Source organism: Primulina eburnea, chromosome 11 (assembly GCF_022965805.1).
Source record: "Primulina eburnea isolate SZY01 chromosome 11, ASM2296580v1, whole genome shotgun sequence".
Lineage (NCBI taxonomy): Eukaryota > Viridiplantae > Streptophyta > Magnoliopsida > Lamiales > Gesneriaceae > Primulina > Primulina eburnea.
Window position 1 is genome coordinate 5289176 of NC_133111.1, and position 18374 is coordinate 5307549.

The 18374-nt window shown below is 31.5% G+C and overlaps 3 protein-coding genes across 6 annotated transcripts; all 3 read left to right on the forward strand.

Annotated features, from left to right (window-relative positions):
* Positions 1–327: 327 nt before the first annotated feature.
* On the forward strand, positions 328–1306 carry LOC140804957 (uncharacterized). The gene has a single exon (XM_073161123.1). It carries the CDS (start codon positions 370–372, stop codon positions 1195–1197), a length of 828 nt encoding a protein of 275 aa, XP_073017224.1. The 5' UTR covers positions 328–369; the 3' UTR covers positions 1198–1306.
* A 9326-nt stretch (positions 1307–10632) lies between these two features.
* On the forward strand, positions 10633–13157 carry LOC140804555 (protein NUCLEAR FUSION DEFECTIVE 6, mitochondrial-like). Of its 4 annotated transcripts, XM_073160604.1 has the most exons (4): positions 10633–10896; positions 11002–11126; positions 12587–12626; positions 12808–13157. In XM_073160604.1, exons 1-3 carry the CDS (start codon positions 10745–10747, stop codon positions 12592–12594), a joined length of 285 nt encoding a protein of 94 aa, XP_073016705.1. In that variant the 5' UTR covers positions 10633–10744; the 3' UTR covers positions 12595–12626; positions 12808–13157. The 4 variants fall into 4 exon arrangements, with proteins under 4 accessions (XP_073016705.1, XP_073016704.1, XP_073016703.1 ...); XM_073160603.1 differs by lacking the exon at positions 12587–12626 and having other exon boundaries at positions 12808–13143; XM_073160602.1 differs by lacking the exons at positions 12587–12626; positions 12808–13157 and adding an exon at positions 12317–12570.
* Positions 13158–17450: 4293 nt separating this feature from the next.
* On the forward strand, positions 17451–18107 carry LOC140804558 (ethylene-responsive transcription factor 4-like). The gene has a single exon (XM_073160607.1). The coding sequence runs from the start codon at positions 17451–17453 to the stop codon at positions 18105–18107; it is 657 nt and encodes a 218-aa protein (XP_073016708.1).
* Positions 18108–18374: the final 267 nt, after the last annotated feature.

Genomic DNA, 18374 nt, shown 5'->3' on the forward strand with positions numbered 1-18374 from the left:
TTTACATGAGTGAGTTTCATGTGAGACCGTCTCACGGACACTAATCTGTGAGACGGATCAACCATACCCATATTAACAATAAAAAGTAATATTCTAAGCATAAAAAATTATATTTTTTCATGGATGACCCAAATAAGAGATCTGTATCACAAATTCGACCCGTGAGACCGTCTCACACAAATTTTTGCCTATTTACATTATGTATGCATAATCATCCAACGGAAGACTATGGGCCAAAATTTAATTCTCATTTAAAACCCATAAATTTTATTCATTGATTTTTTAAAAAAATGTCAATTATTTGAAAATTTTATTAATACAGGGGTTTGCAACCCTAACATAAGACGTCGCACTTCCCAGCATCCTTCAATGGCTTCCTCTCCGGCGAAGAAATTTTCCCTTCTTCTGCTCATTACCCTCTTATCGTATACACGAACTCAGGCGAGAGCCAACCAATTATTCAGAAAAGTCTCCGCCGAAGCTATTCCAGATCAAGAACTACCTCTGAATTATAACAATCAACAAGAAGAACCCAATTTCATCCAGCGGGAAAACGAAAATGGCTACGGCCTTTACGGCCATGAGTCCGGACAACTCCCTCCTTCCACCACCGGAACCTCCTTACTCAACACTGAATCCGAAGCTCCCCTCCACAGGCACCTCCCTAAAAACTACAACCCTGAGGCATACGTCACAGAACCGGAAGGATACACAAGTGACAGCAACCAAAATACCTACACCAACAAATTTAAAAACTACTACCGCGACGCCGAAAAAAGCTACAACAACCAGCAGGAAGACGAAGAGACGACGAGTGAACCGGAACAGTATAGATATAACCATAACTATCAGTACTACGGTGGAAGCAGTTTCAACAGCGAACCACAGGGGCTGAGGGACAACAGGTTATCGGGCCGCGACCCCGCTCAGGACAGCCGTGAGAACTACTTCTACAACGGCGGCGCAGATAGCGGATTCCAGCCACAAGGAATGAGTGACACAAGATCCCTGGAAAATGGGAAATATTTCTACGATATCAACACCGAAAACTACAACAACAACCACCCGTATGCAGTCTTGAACAAGGCGAACAATGAGTACTACAGTGAAAGGAGTTATTATGGAGCCAGTGAAAACTCCATACGAGAACCACATCATAACCAGTATGAGTTTCAAGATGAAGGGAACATTCCTTGAATTTCAGCCGAACTAAATGCTGTGAAATGAAAGAATTTGCTCACCAAGTCTTCATCTTCGTTCGGTTAATTGGTAACAGTATATCGTGACTACAGGTGTTTATGTTTATTTTGCTTTTATATATATATATATATATATATATATATATATATATATATATATATATATATATATATATATATATAGTTTTGATATCCTGCACACCTACCGTGCACACCTTTGTGAGCACCAATGATGTGTTACTCACCCATTGGATGTGATGAAATATAGAAAAATTATGCATCCAATGGGTGAGTGACATCTCATTGGTGCTCACAAAGATGTGCACGATAGGTGTGCAGGATATCAAAATTTTATATATATATATATATATATATTAATTTTCCCGTCGTTCAATGATTTGAAAAAATGGATTTTGCTCTTGTAATGATCTGAAAACGTTATTAAACAAAAATTATTGTAAAAAAATATCAGGATTTTTGTGAGATCGATCTTCGATCCGATTTAATTTATGAAAAAATATTAGTTTTATGTCTAAATTATTACTTTTCATGGTAGATATTAATCGAATTGACATGTCTCAAAATTATACTGGCTAGTGAAACTATATCACTAGAGACCTACTATTATTGTAATTCGTTAAATAAAATTAATTGTCTATTAATTATATCTAACTATTTATTTAGATCATCTGTTGTGGCTGAAAACAAAACATCTGGTGTTGTGTATTTTTTACATAAGATGAATTTGAAAATTTTCAAATAAATTTTAAAAAAGAAATCGATTTCTCAAACACGATAAATTATTAAAACAATATATTAATTATTTTAAATTTTATAAAAGATTAATCGAAAGTTTTATCAATGATAAATTGTATTTTGTTCATCCATGATGGTGGTAACAAAAGATTTCGTCCTCAAATTTTTAATTTCATGTAAGATTCGATCACCCCACCGTAAATCTATGAACCCAATATGCATGGAAGGACATTTTTTGATCTTGTAACTTATCTCGAAGGTATGTATTATCCAAATGTTGGCATGGAAGGAATTCACATATAAAATTTGTGATCAATTTTGTGAGATACATCTTCGAGACAATCCAAACATAAAAAATATTATTTTTTATGTCCAAAATATTATTTTTCACTGCAAAGTATAATTTTTGTTAGTTATATTATGAATAAATTTTGTGTAATATATGTTGATTAGAGATTCATGAGATTATTACACAGAAAACATTCGACTTGTAAGTGGATTCTTGAACATTTAATCTCTTGCATCTTTCTAGGATTTTAGTTCAAGCTTATTTTTATTAACATAAATTTGACATGTCAAGTTAGTTGTTGCAATCAGGGGCGGAGCCAGGATCTTGGTTCAGTGTAGGCAACAATATATTATAATTAATAAAGAAAAAAAACAATGATTAATCGACATCTAAAAATAATGTGTCATAAAGTTTGAACACAAATTACGCACAGCTAGTAGCATTGAAAACAATTGAATGATCGACAAACATTGAACGAGAAAACGAACCTAAAATTTGGTAACATTTTGGATTTTTTAGAGATTATGAAAGATGAAAGCAATAATTAAAATGAATTTGAATGATTGTTAATCAAAGTATATGACGTTCATGTCTCGAGAAGAGAAAACACATTAAGGAGGCTATAGAGTATATACTTGGATACTAATAACATGTGAAAAATGGAGTCTAAAATTTGGGTTTACAAAATATTAAAAAAAAAATTGGATCAGTATAGACAGCTAAACATATAATAATAACTTACACAAATTAAAAATTTAGACATAAATATATATATATATATATATATATATATATATATATATATATATATATATATATATATATATACATAAACATATAAAAAAAAAAATTGGCCCAGTGTAGGCACAAGCCCACACTGGGCCTGAGCTGGCTCCGCCGGTGGTTGCAATGATTCCTAGCTAGCTTATCATAAGAACTATAAACATAATAGCTGAGTTAATTCTTCATCATCATCATTATTGTTATTTATTTGAGATATTTTTTTAATTTTAAAATACATTTGAAGAGGTCATTTTTTAAATAAAAAAAATAATTGACCATATTTATTTTATAAAATTTCCCTTATTTATTTGGGGTCGAAAAATACTTTATCGGGTTTAAATTTTTAACTTTCAATAAATTTCATTAATTAAAAAATTTACTAGTGGCATAAATGATTTATTTTGTTATAAGAAAAGCAGTCATAGACGAAGGTAAATCTCGGGATTTTTTCGCTATTCATTTTATGCTCAAGAGCATGAGAATAAAATGAGGCGACAGAAATGCGAGGTACTCGCTATGTTAATGGTAAAAGCGTGTTAAGGGAGACAACGACTCTTACTTTTTTAGATCGCTGCCCACACTGTAAAACTGCCGTGTGTAAAGAATTCCCTAAACTTGTGCTGTTGATTTAGTATTTTCCATCTCTATAGAAGAGATTCAAGATTCTTGAAATGGCCTGCTTTTTCGCCAAGCAATTATGAAAATTAAAGAGTAATTCGATCCAATTCGCACTACCTTCATGGACCAAAACGATTGAGAAGTTGATATGTATCAAATTTTGACGCGTGTCAACTCCTCATTGCATGGAGTTGGCACGTGTCAACTTTTCAATGGTTTGAGACATTATTTTTTCAGATAGGCTCGAACAAATCATTTCTCGGTCCATGCTCATCACTCCGGAATCCCTCCTCCCCCAGTGCCGCCTCTATTGCCGACACTACAACAATAAATGGCTATTGTGACACTTTTTGTAGACAATTTTAATTAAATGTTGTTACAAATACTTAATAATGACACTTGTAAAAAATTAATAATGTGTAAAATAAAAAAACATATTAGATTAGTTATCATGACATTTTTAATTGATGTCATCTTTTTTATGGAGGGAAACAATAACTTTTCCCACATCGTAAAAAAATCGTTAAAAACTAAAAAAATTCACTATAAATAAGTGTGAGAATATTTGGGTTAGATAAATATTGGAGGAGGGAAAATAATTGTCTCCCTCCATATAAAAAATGACATCAATTAAAAATGTCAGGATAACTAATCTAATATGTTTTTTTATTCTCACATTTATTTTATCTAATTTCCCTCCTCCTATATTTATCCAACCCAAATATTCCCACATTTGTTATTGTCACTATAATGAACATACACGACACTTTTAGTTGTCATTATAAATGATTTTAACTGACATATAAATTTATCATTATTACTATAATAACAAGGCATCTATAAATGTATTTAAATATGAGTTTTCCTGACATTTAAAATTGTCATTATATGAATTATTAGTAACACGTATGAAGTTGTCATTAACATCTTATAATGACATTAAAAAATGTCAGTAAGTTTAAGACGACATTAGAATAGATGACATTTGTTGGAGGTGTCACTAAAACTTAAATGCCACTAAATATTGAATATGATGACATTTATGAATGTCACCATAAGCATTTTTTCTTGTAGTGCGACAAAAGCACCACCACAGGAAGGTGGTACGTAATGATCCAGGTTCTATTCGGATTAAAGTATCGATTACATAGGATTAAAGTGTTTTTGCTCAAGAAAATTCAAGTAATTATTATAAATTTTTCAGATGTTACAAAAAAAAAAAAAAATTAAATATGATATATATGTATAATAACAAAAAAATATCGTATTTGAAAAGTTAGTCATGACTTTTATATATAAATATAATATAAAAATAACTAAAATATACCTAAAAATAAAGGGATAAATTTTTTTCGTTATTTTTTTAATTCAAAATATTTAATACTTTTGAGGTGTCAAAACTTTAAATTCAATAAGTTTAGAATAAAATTTGAAATAAATTAAATTTTGAAATTAAAATCACGGTCCTCTATTATATTCATTTTTTTATATATAATAAATTAAAGTTCTCATATTGACTCTATTTATTTTATGTTGATAGACAATGAACGTTACAAAGTATTTAATATAAGCTCTTTTTTAAATGAACAATTTTACAAAAATATTTGAATAATAAATTGGTTAAATAAAATTTTATTTTAAGATATATATTAAGATGTTTACTCTTCACATTTCTTTATATGTGAAATAAATTATTTGTTTTAGAGCTCGTCAAGCATTTTTAGTCAAAAAGCTAACAAATGTAGAGGGTATGATTATCATTTTATGGGATTTCAATAGCTTATATTTCAATAAAATAGCAATACGAGATATAAATCATTGTCCAACAAACTAGCCCAAAAAATAGTTGATTCGAGCTCGCACGCAAGCTTACGATCTGAATATTCTTAAGCTCGAGCTAAGCTCAATAAAATTGTCGAGCTTGACTCGATAAATTTAATGAATGATCTCAAATAAATTTTAATCGAGCCGATCTCCAAGTTCGTTGACAACCTTAATTAAAGCTAAAATGCGTGGGACAATTTTGGAATGAGAAAAAAAGCTTCACCAAAACCCCAAAAAATAATTGTTATTTGGGTCTATTGCTTTATTAATTAGTTTAGACCAATAATTAAATATTTAAAATTTTAATTTATAATAAAAAAGATGAAAATAAAGGTGACAGTTAGTTTTTAAATATTTTTTTTGTGTATTTTTTTTTAACATTTATTAAATTTTTTGAGTAACATAAATTGTAGATAACTTATTTTAAGAATTGAATCTATTAATGAGTTTATTAAATTGCTTGTATTTTGGAACAAATCGATTAGGCTGCTGCTTGGAAGACGTGGGGGTCTTGACCTGTGGAACCAAGGGATATAATTGGAAATTCGCAAAAATGGGTCCAATCACACTATCCTCCAAACAAGGGCTTTCTCAATTCGTCCATTTAAGTCAGAGTTATCCAGCAAGATATTATGGGATTTTTTTTGTGACGATCTCACGAATCTTTATTTGTGAGACGAATCAATCTTACCAATGTTCACAATAAAAAATAATACTCTTAGCATACAAAATAATAATTTTTCATGGATGACCCAAATAAAAAATTTGTCTCACAAAATACGACTCGTGAGATCGTTTCGCACAAGTTTTTGTTGTTTTTTTGATGGAGGCTTCAATTTTTCTTATTTTTTAAGTAAATTATTATAATACGTATATCTCTAGCATTTAAAATTAATAATATTTATTCACTATATTACATATGGTGCAAAGTTATGTGTCTGCCTACTAGTTTTGTATAATTTTACAAACGATTCGATAAAAACTCGTTTGATTATATTTGTTATGATAAATAAAAGAAACTTGAGCTTTACAATATTCATCTTATTATCTTGTGAACATATCATTTTTTAGATTAAAAAATAATTTTGATATTTGATTTATAGATCTTATACTTTACTTATAAAAAATATTTAAAAATATATTAAATTTATTTATTAGAATAAAATTTTCTTTAAATATATAATTTAGTTTTTAATGAATTAAATGAATATTTAAATTTATAATTTATATTTATTAATCTCTTTTAAACTCGAAAAAAACTCGAATAAACTCGTGAGCCATGAATATATATGTGATTAATGTTCGGGCTCAACTCGATTATAAATAATATAAGTTCTTGAGCCATGAATATTTATTTATTTTAAAATATAAACCACAATAGTTCAAATAAAATCTTAATACTTTCTTGGAAGAATAGTTTTTTTGTCTAATAACTTGTTCAATTTTATGTCTTGGTCCAACAAATTTCCAAAATTTTGTTTTTGTACGTTAACTTTTAATTTTATGGTATTTTGGTCAAAATATCAAAATGACATCGAAAAATACTGACATAATATAAAAAATTGTTAGCATGTCGAATATCACGCTAGTAATTTGATTAAAATAACCAAAATTTAAAATTAGTAAATCAAAAATCAAAATTTGAAAAATCAATAAAAAAAACTCAAAATCAGAAAAATCACGGATAAAAAAATTATATATTCCCTGATTTATTTATAGAAGCGACTAGACAAGTCCTTCTAGTCTGTACGTGCACTAGGTCCCAACCCTTTTCTATAGCCTCTCCGTAAAAAACTAACACTCTGGACATGGACGTACGTTGGTCCTCTTTTTTCCTCGTATGAATTGTTCATAAGTTCTTTAAATTTCCTGTTAAATGAAATTTGGCTGCATTTTAAAAGATAATTAAAGAAATGGGGTTCAAGTTCAGAAATTTTGGTACTGTGGTGGTTTTATTCGGCTCTAACTTTACAGGGGGATGATATACCAAACGGGTGGCCGCTTGGTCTTGGGAACACGAACTCTACAATAAGAGTGGCATATACCTCTCTGATGGCGCCGCCGCCGTTGCCACGAAATCCGCTGCTTTCTTGTGCCTCTGTCGTTCAGTGCCGCTCCTCTAGTTTTTCTTCGTTGTCATCGTCTGATCTTGAGACTGAGGAAGCTGTAGATTTACTTGTCAAGTGAAAAATAATTTTTTTTTATCGACGATCAAAATAGAATATATATTTTATAAAAGAGTGAGTCTCATGTGAGACCGTCTCACGGGTCATAATCCGTGAGACGGGTCATTCCTACCCATTTTCACAATAAAAAATAGTACTTTTAGCATAAAAAGGAATACTTTTTCATGGGTGATCCAAATAAGAGATCCGTCTCACAAATATGACCCGTGAGACCGTCTCATACAAATTTTTGCCTTTATAAAATTAATTCAGATTATCTCACGTGAGTTTTTGTGAACCAGTAAAATTTATACATAGTTGCTAGTTTCATTAGTGGGGTGTATTCAATTCAGAATTTTGATGACTTTTAATGACTTTTTTAAATGATAGACTTTTATGGATTTGATAAATTTTTATTGATTTTATGGAATCTCACAGATTTATAAACAGATTTATGTGGATTTATGTAGACTTTTTTGCAAGATTTTTATAGACTTTTGTAGATTTTTTTTATAGAATTTTATAAATTTTGTACTTAACTATAACATGTGATTTTTTATTAATTTCTTTGAACCAATAATTAATTGACATATATTACATATTCAATTTGAAATTATTTTTAATATTTATATTAATAAATAAATTTACTTATTTAAAAGTTAAATCGTTTAATCCTTACATGTATATATATGTGGGTTTATATGCATGTTTGTAAATTTTTTAAAATACATCAATTGATTAACATGTAATCTTATTTTTAAATTGATAATATAAATGTAAAAATAATATTATTTATTATTGTGTGAATATAATTTTGTATAAAAATATCATAGCTTACATATTAATTAAAAATACGAAAATGAATTTAAAAAATCATTGTTGTTACGAAACTATTCAATTATTAAGAATTAAACAACATTTTTTTGATCATCTTTTATTATTATTGAATATTACATTAATTTGTATAAATCATAAATTAAAAATCACAAAATCAATTCTATAATTCAAAATTTCCCCGTGTTATTAAAATAAAAAATTATTAAATGAACAATCAGCCAAAAAATGAAAAATTTGAAAAAGAAAGATGAAAATATATATAGAGACACACTTCGAAAATTTGAGAGAGTAATAGAAATAGATGAGAGGAGAGAAGATATGAAGATATGTGATGATAAGCGACAGAGAGAGAGTTAGAAGTTTTAAAAATCCATTCAAATCTTTGGGGTGAACCAAATACAATTTTTTACAATTTGTAGTTGTACCTTATGCTTTAATGTTTGTATGTCAATGAATTTCATGGAGTTATTAAAAGTCCATGGAAAATTTGAATATCTGTAGATTTTTATAGAGTTTATAAAAGTCAATGTTGAATACCACTTGACTTTTTAAAACTCCATGAAAGTCTATTTTGAATATCACAAGACTTCTATAGAGTATGCAAAAGTCTTGATTGAATACCTCTAGATTTTTAAAATCTACAAAAGTCATTAAAAATCAATAAATTTCCCACGTTGAATACACCTCCTTTAGTTCTTTTTTAAGAGATGTTTTCCAGGTGATTATCCCATATTATGACCGTACTATTTTTGAAAATCTCCTTATTCAAATTCCTTCATTTATTGAATACTAATAATTTTATATCAATGAGACAATGACTTATAGTTCTTCTGACACCAGGTTCGTATCTAGTTAAATCGTGACAATTTCTTTAACTTAAAAAAATACTAATAATCTCATGACTTTATTGTAAGGTAGAAATTGGTATTTCACGTGGTGAATTTTTAGTGTTAATGGAGTTAAATAAATTGTACTCTTGTGTTTGTAGTCCACAGCATGTTTCTTTCCAGACCGAAGTGTGTCTCTCGGCCGGCTATTCCGATTCGGAATTAGGGACAAAGGAGGAAACGAGCAACGTTGTGTTATTTATAAACCGAATGTCGTTACCGGGTCCGATTTAGGAACACACAACGGCCATGGAAATTCTCAAGGGCTTTGTGTTCCTCTTCTACATCTAGTTGGGAGATTGAGTCGAAGAAGAAGCAATTCCGGAAATTAACTGTAACAATAATTCTTTTTTCGATAATAATAATGGGTATGTATGTATGTATGTTGCAATTTATTCGATGCCTCTAAGATCCAATAGTCCAAAGAGGGCTACGTCTTATTTTCAACTCGATCAATATATTGTATCACATGAAAAAAAATAAACGGGTCCAATTAGGGTTTTGGTAAGTATGTTGCATGGATGTGGACCATGTGTTATTGCACAAAATTCTGTGATTTTTAACATGGATTTCAGCCAATATTTTTGGGGTTGGATCTCACCCTTTACTTATAAATCAACGTTTGTAGAGATAAATTGCATTAACATTAGTTTACATCAATTTGCCGTGAATTAAACATGTCAAAATAGACTACATTCGTCTCACCTTTTAAAATAAGTGAGTTGAGCCTAAATGACAGGCTGACCCACCGTTCCCGTCCCACCTTATGATGCATTGCGGCGGTGGCTTGCGGGCCGACTCGTCTAACACGTCCAAATACATATAAAATTTTTTAACCATCTAAAATAGATTAGTTATGTTGATAATTTCTCAACCGGTCAAAAATATGTGCGGAACATCTTCGCCCCACTAGTCCCCTTTTTCGTCTCTAGATTGAATTGAATTGAATTGACTATTTTCTTGAAATGAATATTTATTTTTAGGCATTGAGGCAAGATGAAGAATTACCATTGGTAAAATAAAACTGGGAATACGATGGATATGACTCCTATATCATTTTTACTCAAATTACACTCATTTGGATTACAATCTAACAAATAAGATATTTCATCTACGAAATTGATCGATAAGACCGTTTCATAAGAGTTTTTGCATAAATTTAATTATGATTTGAATATGAATATATATATATATATATATATATATATATATATATATATATATATATATATATATAAAGATTAAAATAAAATAAAACACATTTTTTATGGGAAAAAATGTGGACCAGTAGTACTTGCAGGCTGCAGCGAACTAGAACCCCAACAAAGCCCTAAATCCAATTATCTCTTCTGCGCATCATCTCCGATTACTTCACTGTCACCCGCCATGGCCACCGTCGCCGCCAGGTCAGTCATGCGATTGACCGCCGAAACCTCTCGAATCGCCGCCATTAGAATCTCCGCCGGAGTAAAAGCCAAGGCTGCTCCATCGCCATTCCGAGTATCATCTAGAACACCGCTAACTGCTCGCATTTTCAGGTTTTAAATGCGTGATTTATCGATTATTGCAATTCAACGTGTGATAGACCTGATTCGTGGTTTACGATCACAATTATTGAATATGTCGATCGGTATTTGAGCTAGGACCCCTGTGGAGTTGAGTGGCGTTAGCTTGTTGTCAATGTTACCGTACCACACTGCAACAGCATCCGCACTGCTTAAATCCAAGCTTTCTGTTGCTCCTCATGGACACGCTTGGACTCTAGAAGGTAAATTTCGTCTTTTCCGCGTGCACATTATTTTGGTTTTGGTGTTTCAGTTATTTTTTCCTAGCAAGCAATTACTTTGATGCTATTATGTTGTTACATGATACTATTTCGCGAGTCGAAGGGTAATTGGCATTCATACCAGTTTTGGAAGTCAAAACTGTAAATTCTGCTTGATGGACATAACCTGAAAATAGTGTTTGTTTGATTAACTTTTCCCAGACGAATTTCTTGTCTTTCTTTCTTGGCATGATATGGCACGGAACCATTTTTTATGCATACCTTTTACATGCTCTTGTTTGGTATACAGCATTACTCTCTCAAAATATAGGAAGTTTTTTGCTGTAGGAAAAGAGAGGACTAGATATGAAGGTCATGAGAAAGAGGTGAACTGATCTCATTTCTTGTTATGTTCTGATCATAGAGACATACCAAGTTGTGTCAATTCTTGCTATATTAGGTTGTGAAGCCTCCAAAGATGTATATGCCAATAAATGAGCTCCCTTCAATCAAATTGTCCTTGCTGAATGCAAGAGGCTCTTTACCACTTAAAGGTCTGTAGGTAGCTGGATAACCTTGGCCTTTGAGATTTTTAGATTCCGGGGGAGCAACGATACATTGTACTGATGGCCAGCCCACAAAAATCAACTAAACTGACTAAGAAATTCAAGTCATCATCAAATATCCTCCAAATTAGATGGTTGGTGAAGGAAGCTTGTAATTATGCCTCCTAGTTTATAGACTCTTAGTGGTTCCCGAAACTTTGTTGTTACTTTGTATGATAGACTGCATGTATGCAAAAAGTCTTTAATCACATTTATTTTTACTCTCATCTCTTTGGGAAGTTTCAGAGTACTCCTTGGAATCTTTTCAAACGATCCAAATACTTTATGGAAAAAATGTTTGGCAAATCCAATTATTGCTAATCTAAGTATGGAGCAGCTTTAGAGACTGATGATGAATTGAATTGACAAATTTGCCATATGATAACTGGATGACACGAGGACTCTATAACTTGAAACTTCTGTTTGTTCTTAGATTTTTATTGATTTTTATATATTTGAACTTCATGTGCTCATACTGGACCATACATGGGAACCTCAATCTCTGTGAGAAGATGAAATTAATCTGTCAGCTGCATTTATTGCTGACTCAGTAATCTATAGGCCGTGCTGATGTGTGGTATTCATCAGATTGCAAAGATGATGTATGATGAATGATGGACGGTCAAAGGGGGAGTTTTATTTACTTGATCACACTAGGAGAATGCCTGATGTTAGATTCAGAACGAGCTCAGCACAGAAAATCTTGAGTTATTTTCCTTGGAGTTTTTTTTGGTTGGATGATGAAACTTGATCTAAAGAGCAAGTTGATAATTCGCAGTGATATGTGACTCTTGTTATTTATAATTTCAAGCAGTAGTTTTCCTTGTGAATTTTTATTTGTGCAATTTTTCTATTTAGGCTTCTGATTACCGCTCATTGGCTGAAATTGGACCTGAAGGTTTTTCATTCTACCTGTTTTTCTTTTTAAGCTGACATTGTATTTTCAGTTTATAAGTCTCAGGGGTCCTAAAGTTTAGGGGATCACGGCCTTGTTCTCTTTACTTCTTGCTCAACTTTTAGCTATGTGTGGCTACACATGCTATTCTCTTCACAAAACACACTGTTTTCCTGCATTGTAGATGGATGATGTTAGAATGTGTTGAGATGGGTGTTGGAGATCCACGGCCGTCAGTGTCGCATGAATGTCGGAAACGAGTGAATCTAGGATAGCCATCAATCAGTCGAACCAAGTGTCACCCATAGTTATGGTGACTATATTACCTTTGATAAAATTAAGAAACCAGCTTGTGATCGATACGAGTTTCTGATTTTTCCCATTCCGAGGTTGTATACGACTTTTATCTTTCAGTTGGAAGAAACACGCCCTTTATAAGGTGATCTCTTCGAGTTGCAATATCTCACATTAAGCTTTTCAGTTAGTTTCTCACGTGCGGCAGAACACGAACCAAAGTCGACCTTAAGTGGTACCCTACTTGAATCTGACTTGAAAAACAGTCGTGAATATTTAAACAATTAAACTTTGAGTTCAATAGATTATAGATTTTTGAGGTCGAGCTGAATGGCGCACAACATGCTCAATTTTCTCTAACATCAATTGAGGTCGAGTTGAGATCGGTTGTAAACTTATGAAAAAATCCTTAAATTTTGTGGAATTAATTGTTAAATATTTTCTTTATGATAATGTATATTATTTTTAAAAAGTTATTTCGCTAACTCGAAGATCCGAGCTAATCTCGAAACAATTCTTGATTACAAGCTTGAGGACTTGATTATACCATGGATTCTTATTGTTTCCAAGTCCAAGTCCAAGTCCAAGACCAGTCAGAGCTTGAGCCCATATAGCTGAACCCAAAACATCAATCATTTCTATTATATTTTTAATTGCCCGTATTAGACATTTAAAAGGGATCCAACCGACAGACTGATTATTTTATTTTAAGATAGTGTGGCGATTTCGCACAAAACCGTATTTCCAAAATCCCAGAGCCAAAAACAACCATGAAGATGCACAAAGAGGCAGCAAAAATTTCTAGTCCATGTTTGTAACGCTATACATAACTATATAAGGCGCGATGCTACAAGACAATCTTCTTGACACGCCCACTATGAAGCCAAAGTTAAATATGCCCTTGCACAGATGAACATGTATACCAAAATCCCAATTAATAACATGATAGATTGAACAATCTAATGGCATCAAGGTTGAGTCACTTCCCAGATTCTTCGACGACATTAACCGGCTCGTACTCAACTAAGGAAAGATCGTTGTCCTCTTTGACCACAAATTTTGCAGGCTCTGTAACTTAAACGAGACCCCATTTATCAACGGCCAGCCTCATGGATCCCTTGAACATGTCATTCTTTGCATTCCGTAGTATCACAGTATTACCTGGCTGCATCAACTCAACTGTACGAAAATGGCAACTTCTCACCGGCAAAAATGGATGCCTGATTCACAGAAAAAGTTTATATCCTTATACTGGAAATCTTTTAAAAAAAACTACAGCATCAAGAACTGAAACAGCATTCTGAATTGACTAACACAAAGCATGGCGATACAAGAAGAAAGAGGGAAGTGACAAACATCAACAATTGCAGTTTTCAACCAGCAGAAAGTCTTGAAATTTATTTGGAACACCTCAAAAGATTAAACAAATTTCCAAACTCGCGAAGCAAAATAAAGGAAGTAAACATGGAAGGAGGGGAAAACATCAACGTCGGAATCTTCTACTACAGACAGAAAGTCCAAGTGGCCAAGTCAAGAAAGCTGATTAAAACACAAATGGAATAGAAAAGATACTTTGTCCATATTATCCACATATATGGAAAATATATTGATTTACAACTCTAATCATTCATAGAACATAACTCAAACAAAGATTCGTAAACAATTAAGTTTTTATCATTCACTTCAAACGGTGTCACTAAATGAGGTTATTTTTTAAAAAAAATGTTGACTTTGGTTAAAAAATAAAATAGCCCGATATTTTTTTTGGCCTAACATTTTTGGATTAATGTTAAATATCTCACATCAGTTAAATTAAAGAGTTATATATATAAATTTTTACAGATTGATCTAAATTTTAACTCGTGTTCATATATATATATATATATATATATATATATATATATATATATATTATATATATATAGTAATAGATTGTATATTTTGATATACTTTTTATCTTTGAAGATTATTACTAATTTAGCAACGATTTTTAAATATCGTTACTAAACTAGGAACGGTTTAATAAAAAACTGTCACTAAAGCCAACAACAGTAGCTTTAGCAATGAAATTTGAAATCGATCTGTTTTGACCGTCGCTAAATTTTTGTTTTTGTAGTGCATTGAATGAAGAGAATAATTATTCATCTTGATTTAAATATAATATATCTATAAATTTTTAATACATAAGTTATGTAACATAAAAAAAAAAAAAAAAAATTGTAAACCAGCAGTCTTTTGTGCATATCACGTGCGTATAAATTGTGCATATTCTGTGCAAAATTAAAATTTGCATATTATGTGCATTTTATACGCATATAATACACACGAAAGATTTATATTATACTGCACGTAGCCTTTTGGAATAATTAATTTCGACACTTTTTAAGTGTATACAAAAAATATCACTTCACTTTCCAGGGGAAAAAAAAAACTTAATATGCAAAAAGTGTATAATTGAAAATTATTGAAAAAAATATTTGTAAATTTTATATACTATATTCACACACACACAAATATATATAACACGTATTATGTACACTTATATAAGCATTGAATAAGTAATACACATCTATTAGATGTATGATTTTTTTAATGTTTTATCACATTCAAAAAACAAATGTCGTCTCATCGATACTCACGTAAATATATATAAGCATGCATATATATTCCAATCTCTTTTTGTCACTACATACCCTAAACAAGCTGTGAAAGTTTTCAGTCAAGAAATAATCTGAAACAAAGAGAATGCATGTTTTTCAATTTTTTAAAGTTCTCAATTTAAATATAATCTGAAATTTCTTTTCTATCTCAATTATTTTTAAAAAAATCTCTTCGATTTTTGCAAGTAAACAATTATGACAAAAGTGTACAATGGTAAATTCTTCGAATTTATTTAATATAAAATAAATATAATAAGTTTTTGTGGTTTAACAAATATTATATTATTTATAATAACTAGTCTATAAACTTTAAATTATATTATAAAATAATCAGATTATTCTTTTTGAAAAAAAATATCTAAAAGAGAATATTCAAACCAAGTAGATCGACCTGAACGACACCGAAAATTAGGTTTAGTTTAGTTTTAATGGTTTTGTTTTATTTATTATTTAGTAAATCAATAAATTTGGTTACGAAAAAAGTAGTTTTAATAAAGAGTAATACTTATGAGTCTTCATGACGGCTTGACGGATTTTTATTCGTAAAATGAGTCAGTTCTATCCATATTTAATGTAAAGAGTAATAATTTTGACATAAAAATATTGTTTTTCATGGATGACCTAAATATAATACCAGTCTTATAAATTGACATATAAAATCGTTTCACAAGAGTTTTTGTTATTAAAAAAATAAAATCATTCAACATTTGATCACCCTACCACATACTAGTAATAAGATTCAAATGGCCCGGTTATAGATTTGTTTTAAATTAATAATATGCATACAATGCTCTTATTTTGGAATTACATACTAATATTTTTGTTGCTTTAATATTAAACCTATGAAGTAAATCGAGACTACCCCTATGGATCACAAATCTATTTATCATTAATATTAAATATTAGGGTTCACTTTCGATTAGTTATTTCATTTTATATATTTTCCAAAGCGATGACGTTAACATTTAAATATATTTATATAAACGTAAAATAACTGACGAATAAGATAGTCGAGTAGCGACAAAAATTTACTTTCACAAGTTATTCTTGTTTGATCTCACCATCAAAATAAATCTTAATCATATGCAATTAATATAAACATTATAAACGACAAAATTTTACTTTCGAACGTTAGATCGAAGTTACACGTCGAAAGCATAAACGACAAATAAGTAAATATTTTTTTTTGTCTGATCACACAATCGGAATAAATCTTAATCATATGCAATTAATAAAAAAAGGATAAACGACAAAATTTTACTTTCGAACGTTAGATCGAAGATACATGTCGAAAGCATAAACGACAAATAAGTAAATTTTTTTGTTTGATCACTCAATCGGAATAAATCTTAATCATACTCCATGAATATAAAAAGTATAAACGACAAGATCGAAAATATATGTCGAAAGTATAAACGAGAAATAAGTAATTTTCTGCTTATGTCTCAAGGAATTAATCTTATGATTTAGCACAAATTCGTCATATTACCCGTCCGAATTCATGCACGAGGAATAAATATAGGAAAGCATCGGCATTATTATATTTAAAAAATTAATGAAAATTATACATAACCTTTAATTTTTTTTATATCGAAGATGTTCCTAATCACATAAATTTATATTATATTTGAATATTTAACCTCATATTTGCATAAAAATCAAGAAAATGTAAAAAATAAAAAGGAAAAGTCAAAAAATAAAAATATATTAATGTAGAACTCATCCACAAGCATAATTTTATTTGAAATTAATTAAAGCAAGGTGGCCAGACAAAATCCACGAGCCACGTCATCTCCTGCTCGCGCTATATATTCCGTACTCTTGTCTCTCATTTCACCTCACACCCAAACAAAATTCTTTGCTGTGAAGATCAATGGCGCCGCCGATCAGAGCAGACAAGAAAGCCAGCAATGCCGGTGAAGAAGTGCGCTACCGTGGGGTGAGGAAGCGTCAGTGGGGAAGGTATGGGGCGGAGATCTGGGATCCATGGAGGAAGTGCCGCGTTTGGCTGGGGACGTTCGACACGGGAGAGGAGGCCGCAAGAGCATACGACGCCGCCGCCCGCAGGTTCCGTGGATGGAGGGCTAGAACCAATTTCCCTCCTCCGGAATCCGTGATAGTTAACACCAACCACCGTGTCAACTACCAGAGCGCCAGCCAAAGCAGCACCGCGGAGTCCTCCAACCGTAAAAAAGCTTCTCCGCCGGCGTCTACGAGTAAGTCCCTCGATCTTGGCCTCAGTGTCGGAATCCCGATGCGATCCCCTTACCAAGTGGGATACATCAATCTCCTCCCCACCGCTGCTGCCTTCACCGGTTTGAAGATCACGCCCGTGCAGACCAGTATGCTGAAACTCGGCCCAGCTTCCCGCCAAGAAATCGCGGACCTGATGAACTCCATGCAGCATGTGCCCGTATTCCCTCACCGATGCACGCCTGCAAAGAGCGAAACCGACTCGTCCTCCACCGTTGTCGATGGTCCTCCGGAGGTCAATCTGGACCTCAAACTCAAACCGTCCCACCACCCATGAGATTTAATCAATTTACCCTCTTGTTTTTCATTTCCGAGAAGAAACAAAAGATCACGCTGTTTGTAAATAATTGGTGATGATGATTAATATATAAACAGCCAGATTATTGCAAACTTCATTTTGTTTCCAAATGTTTCTTCAACAAAGGCTACGATTGATTACTTCTGATCAAAGCAAAGCAGATCTAAATTTCTCCAGTACTCTCAAAGAGCACCATTCATTTAAATTTTTCTTAATTTTCAATATCAGATCTCTTCCAAATTATTT

Coding starts and splice junctions, on each gene's coding strand:
- LOC140804957 (XM_073161123.1), top strand. CDS start 370: ATGGCTTCCTCTCCGGCGAAGAAATTTTCCCTTCTTCTGCTCATTACC.
- LOC140804555 (XM_073160601.1), top strand. CDS start 10,745: ATGGCCACCGTCGCCGCCAGGTCAGTCATGCGATTGACCGCCGAAACC. Junction 10,897..11,001: donor CTAACTGCTCGCATTTTCAG/GTTTTAAATGCG, acceptor TATTTGAGCTAG/GACCCCTGTGGAGTTGAGTG. Junction 11,127..11,471: donor ACACGCTTGGACTCTAGAAG/GTAAATTTCGTC, acceptor TTTTTGCTGTAG/GAAAAGAGAGGACTAGATAT.
- LOC140804558 (XM_073160607.1), top strand. CDS start 17,451: ATGGCGCCGCCGATCAGAGCAGACAAGAAAGCCAGCAATGCCGGTGAA.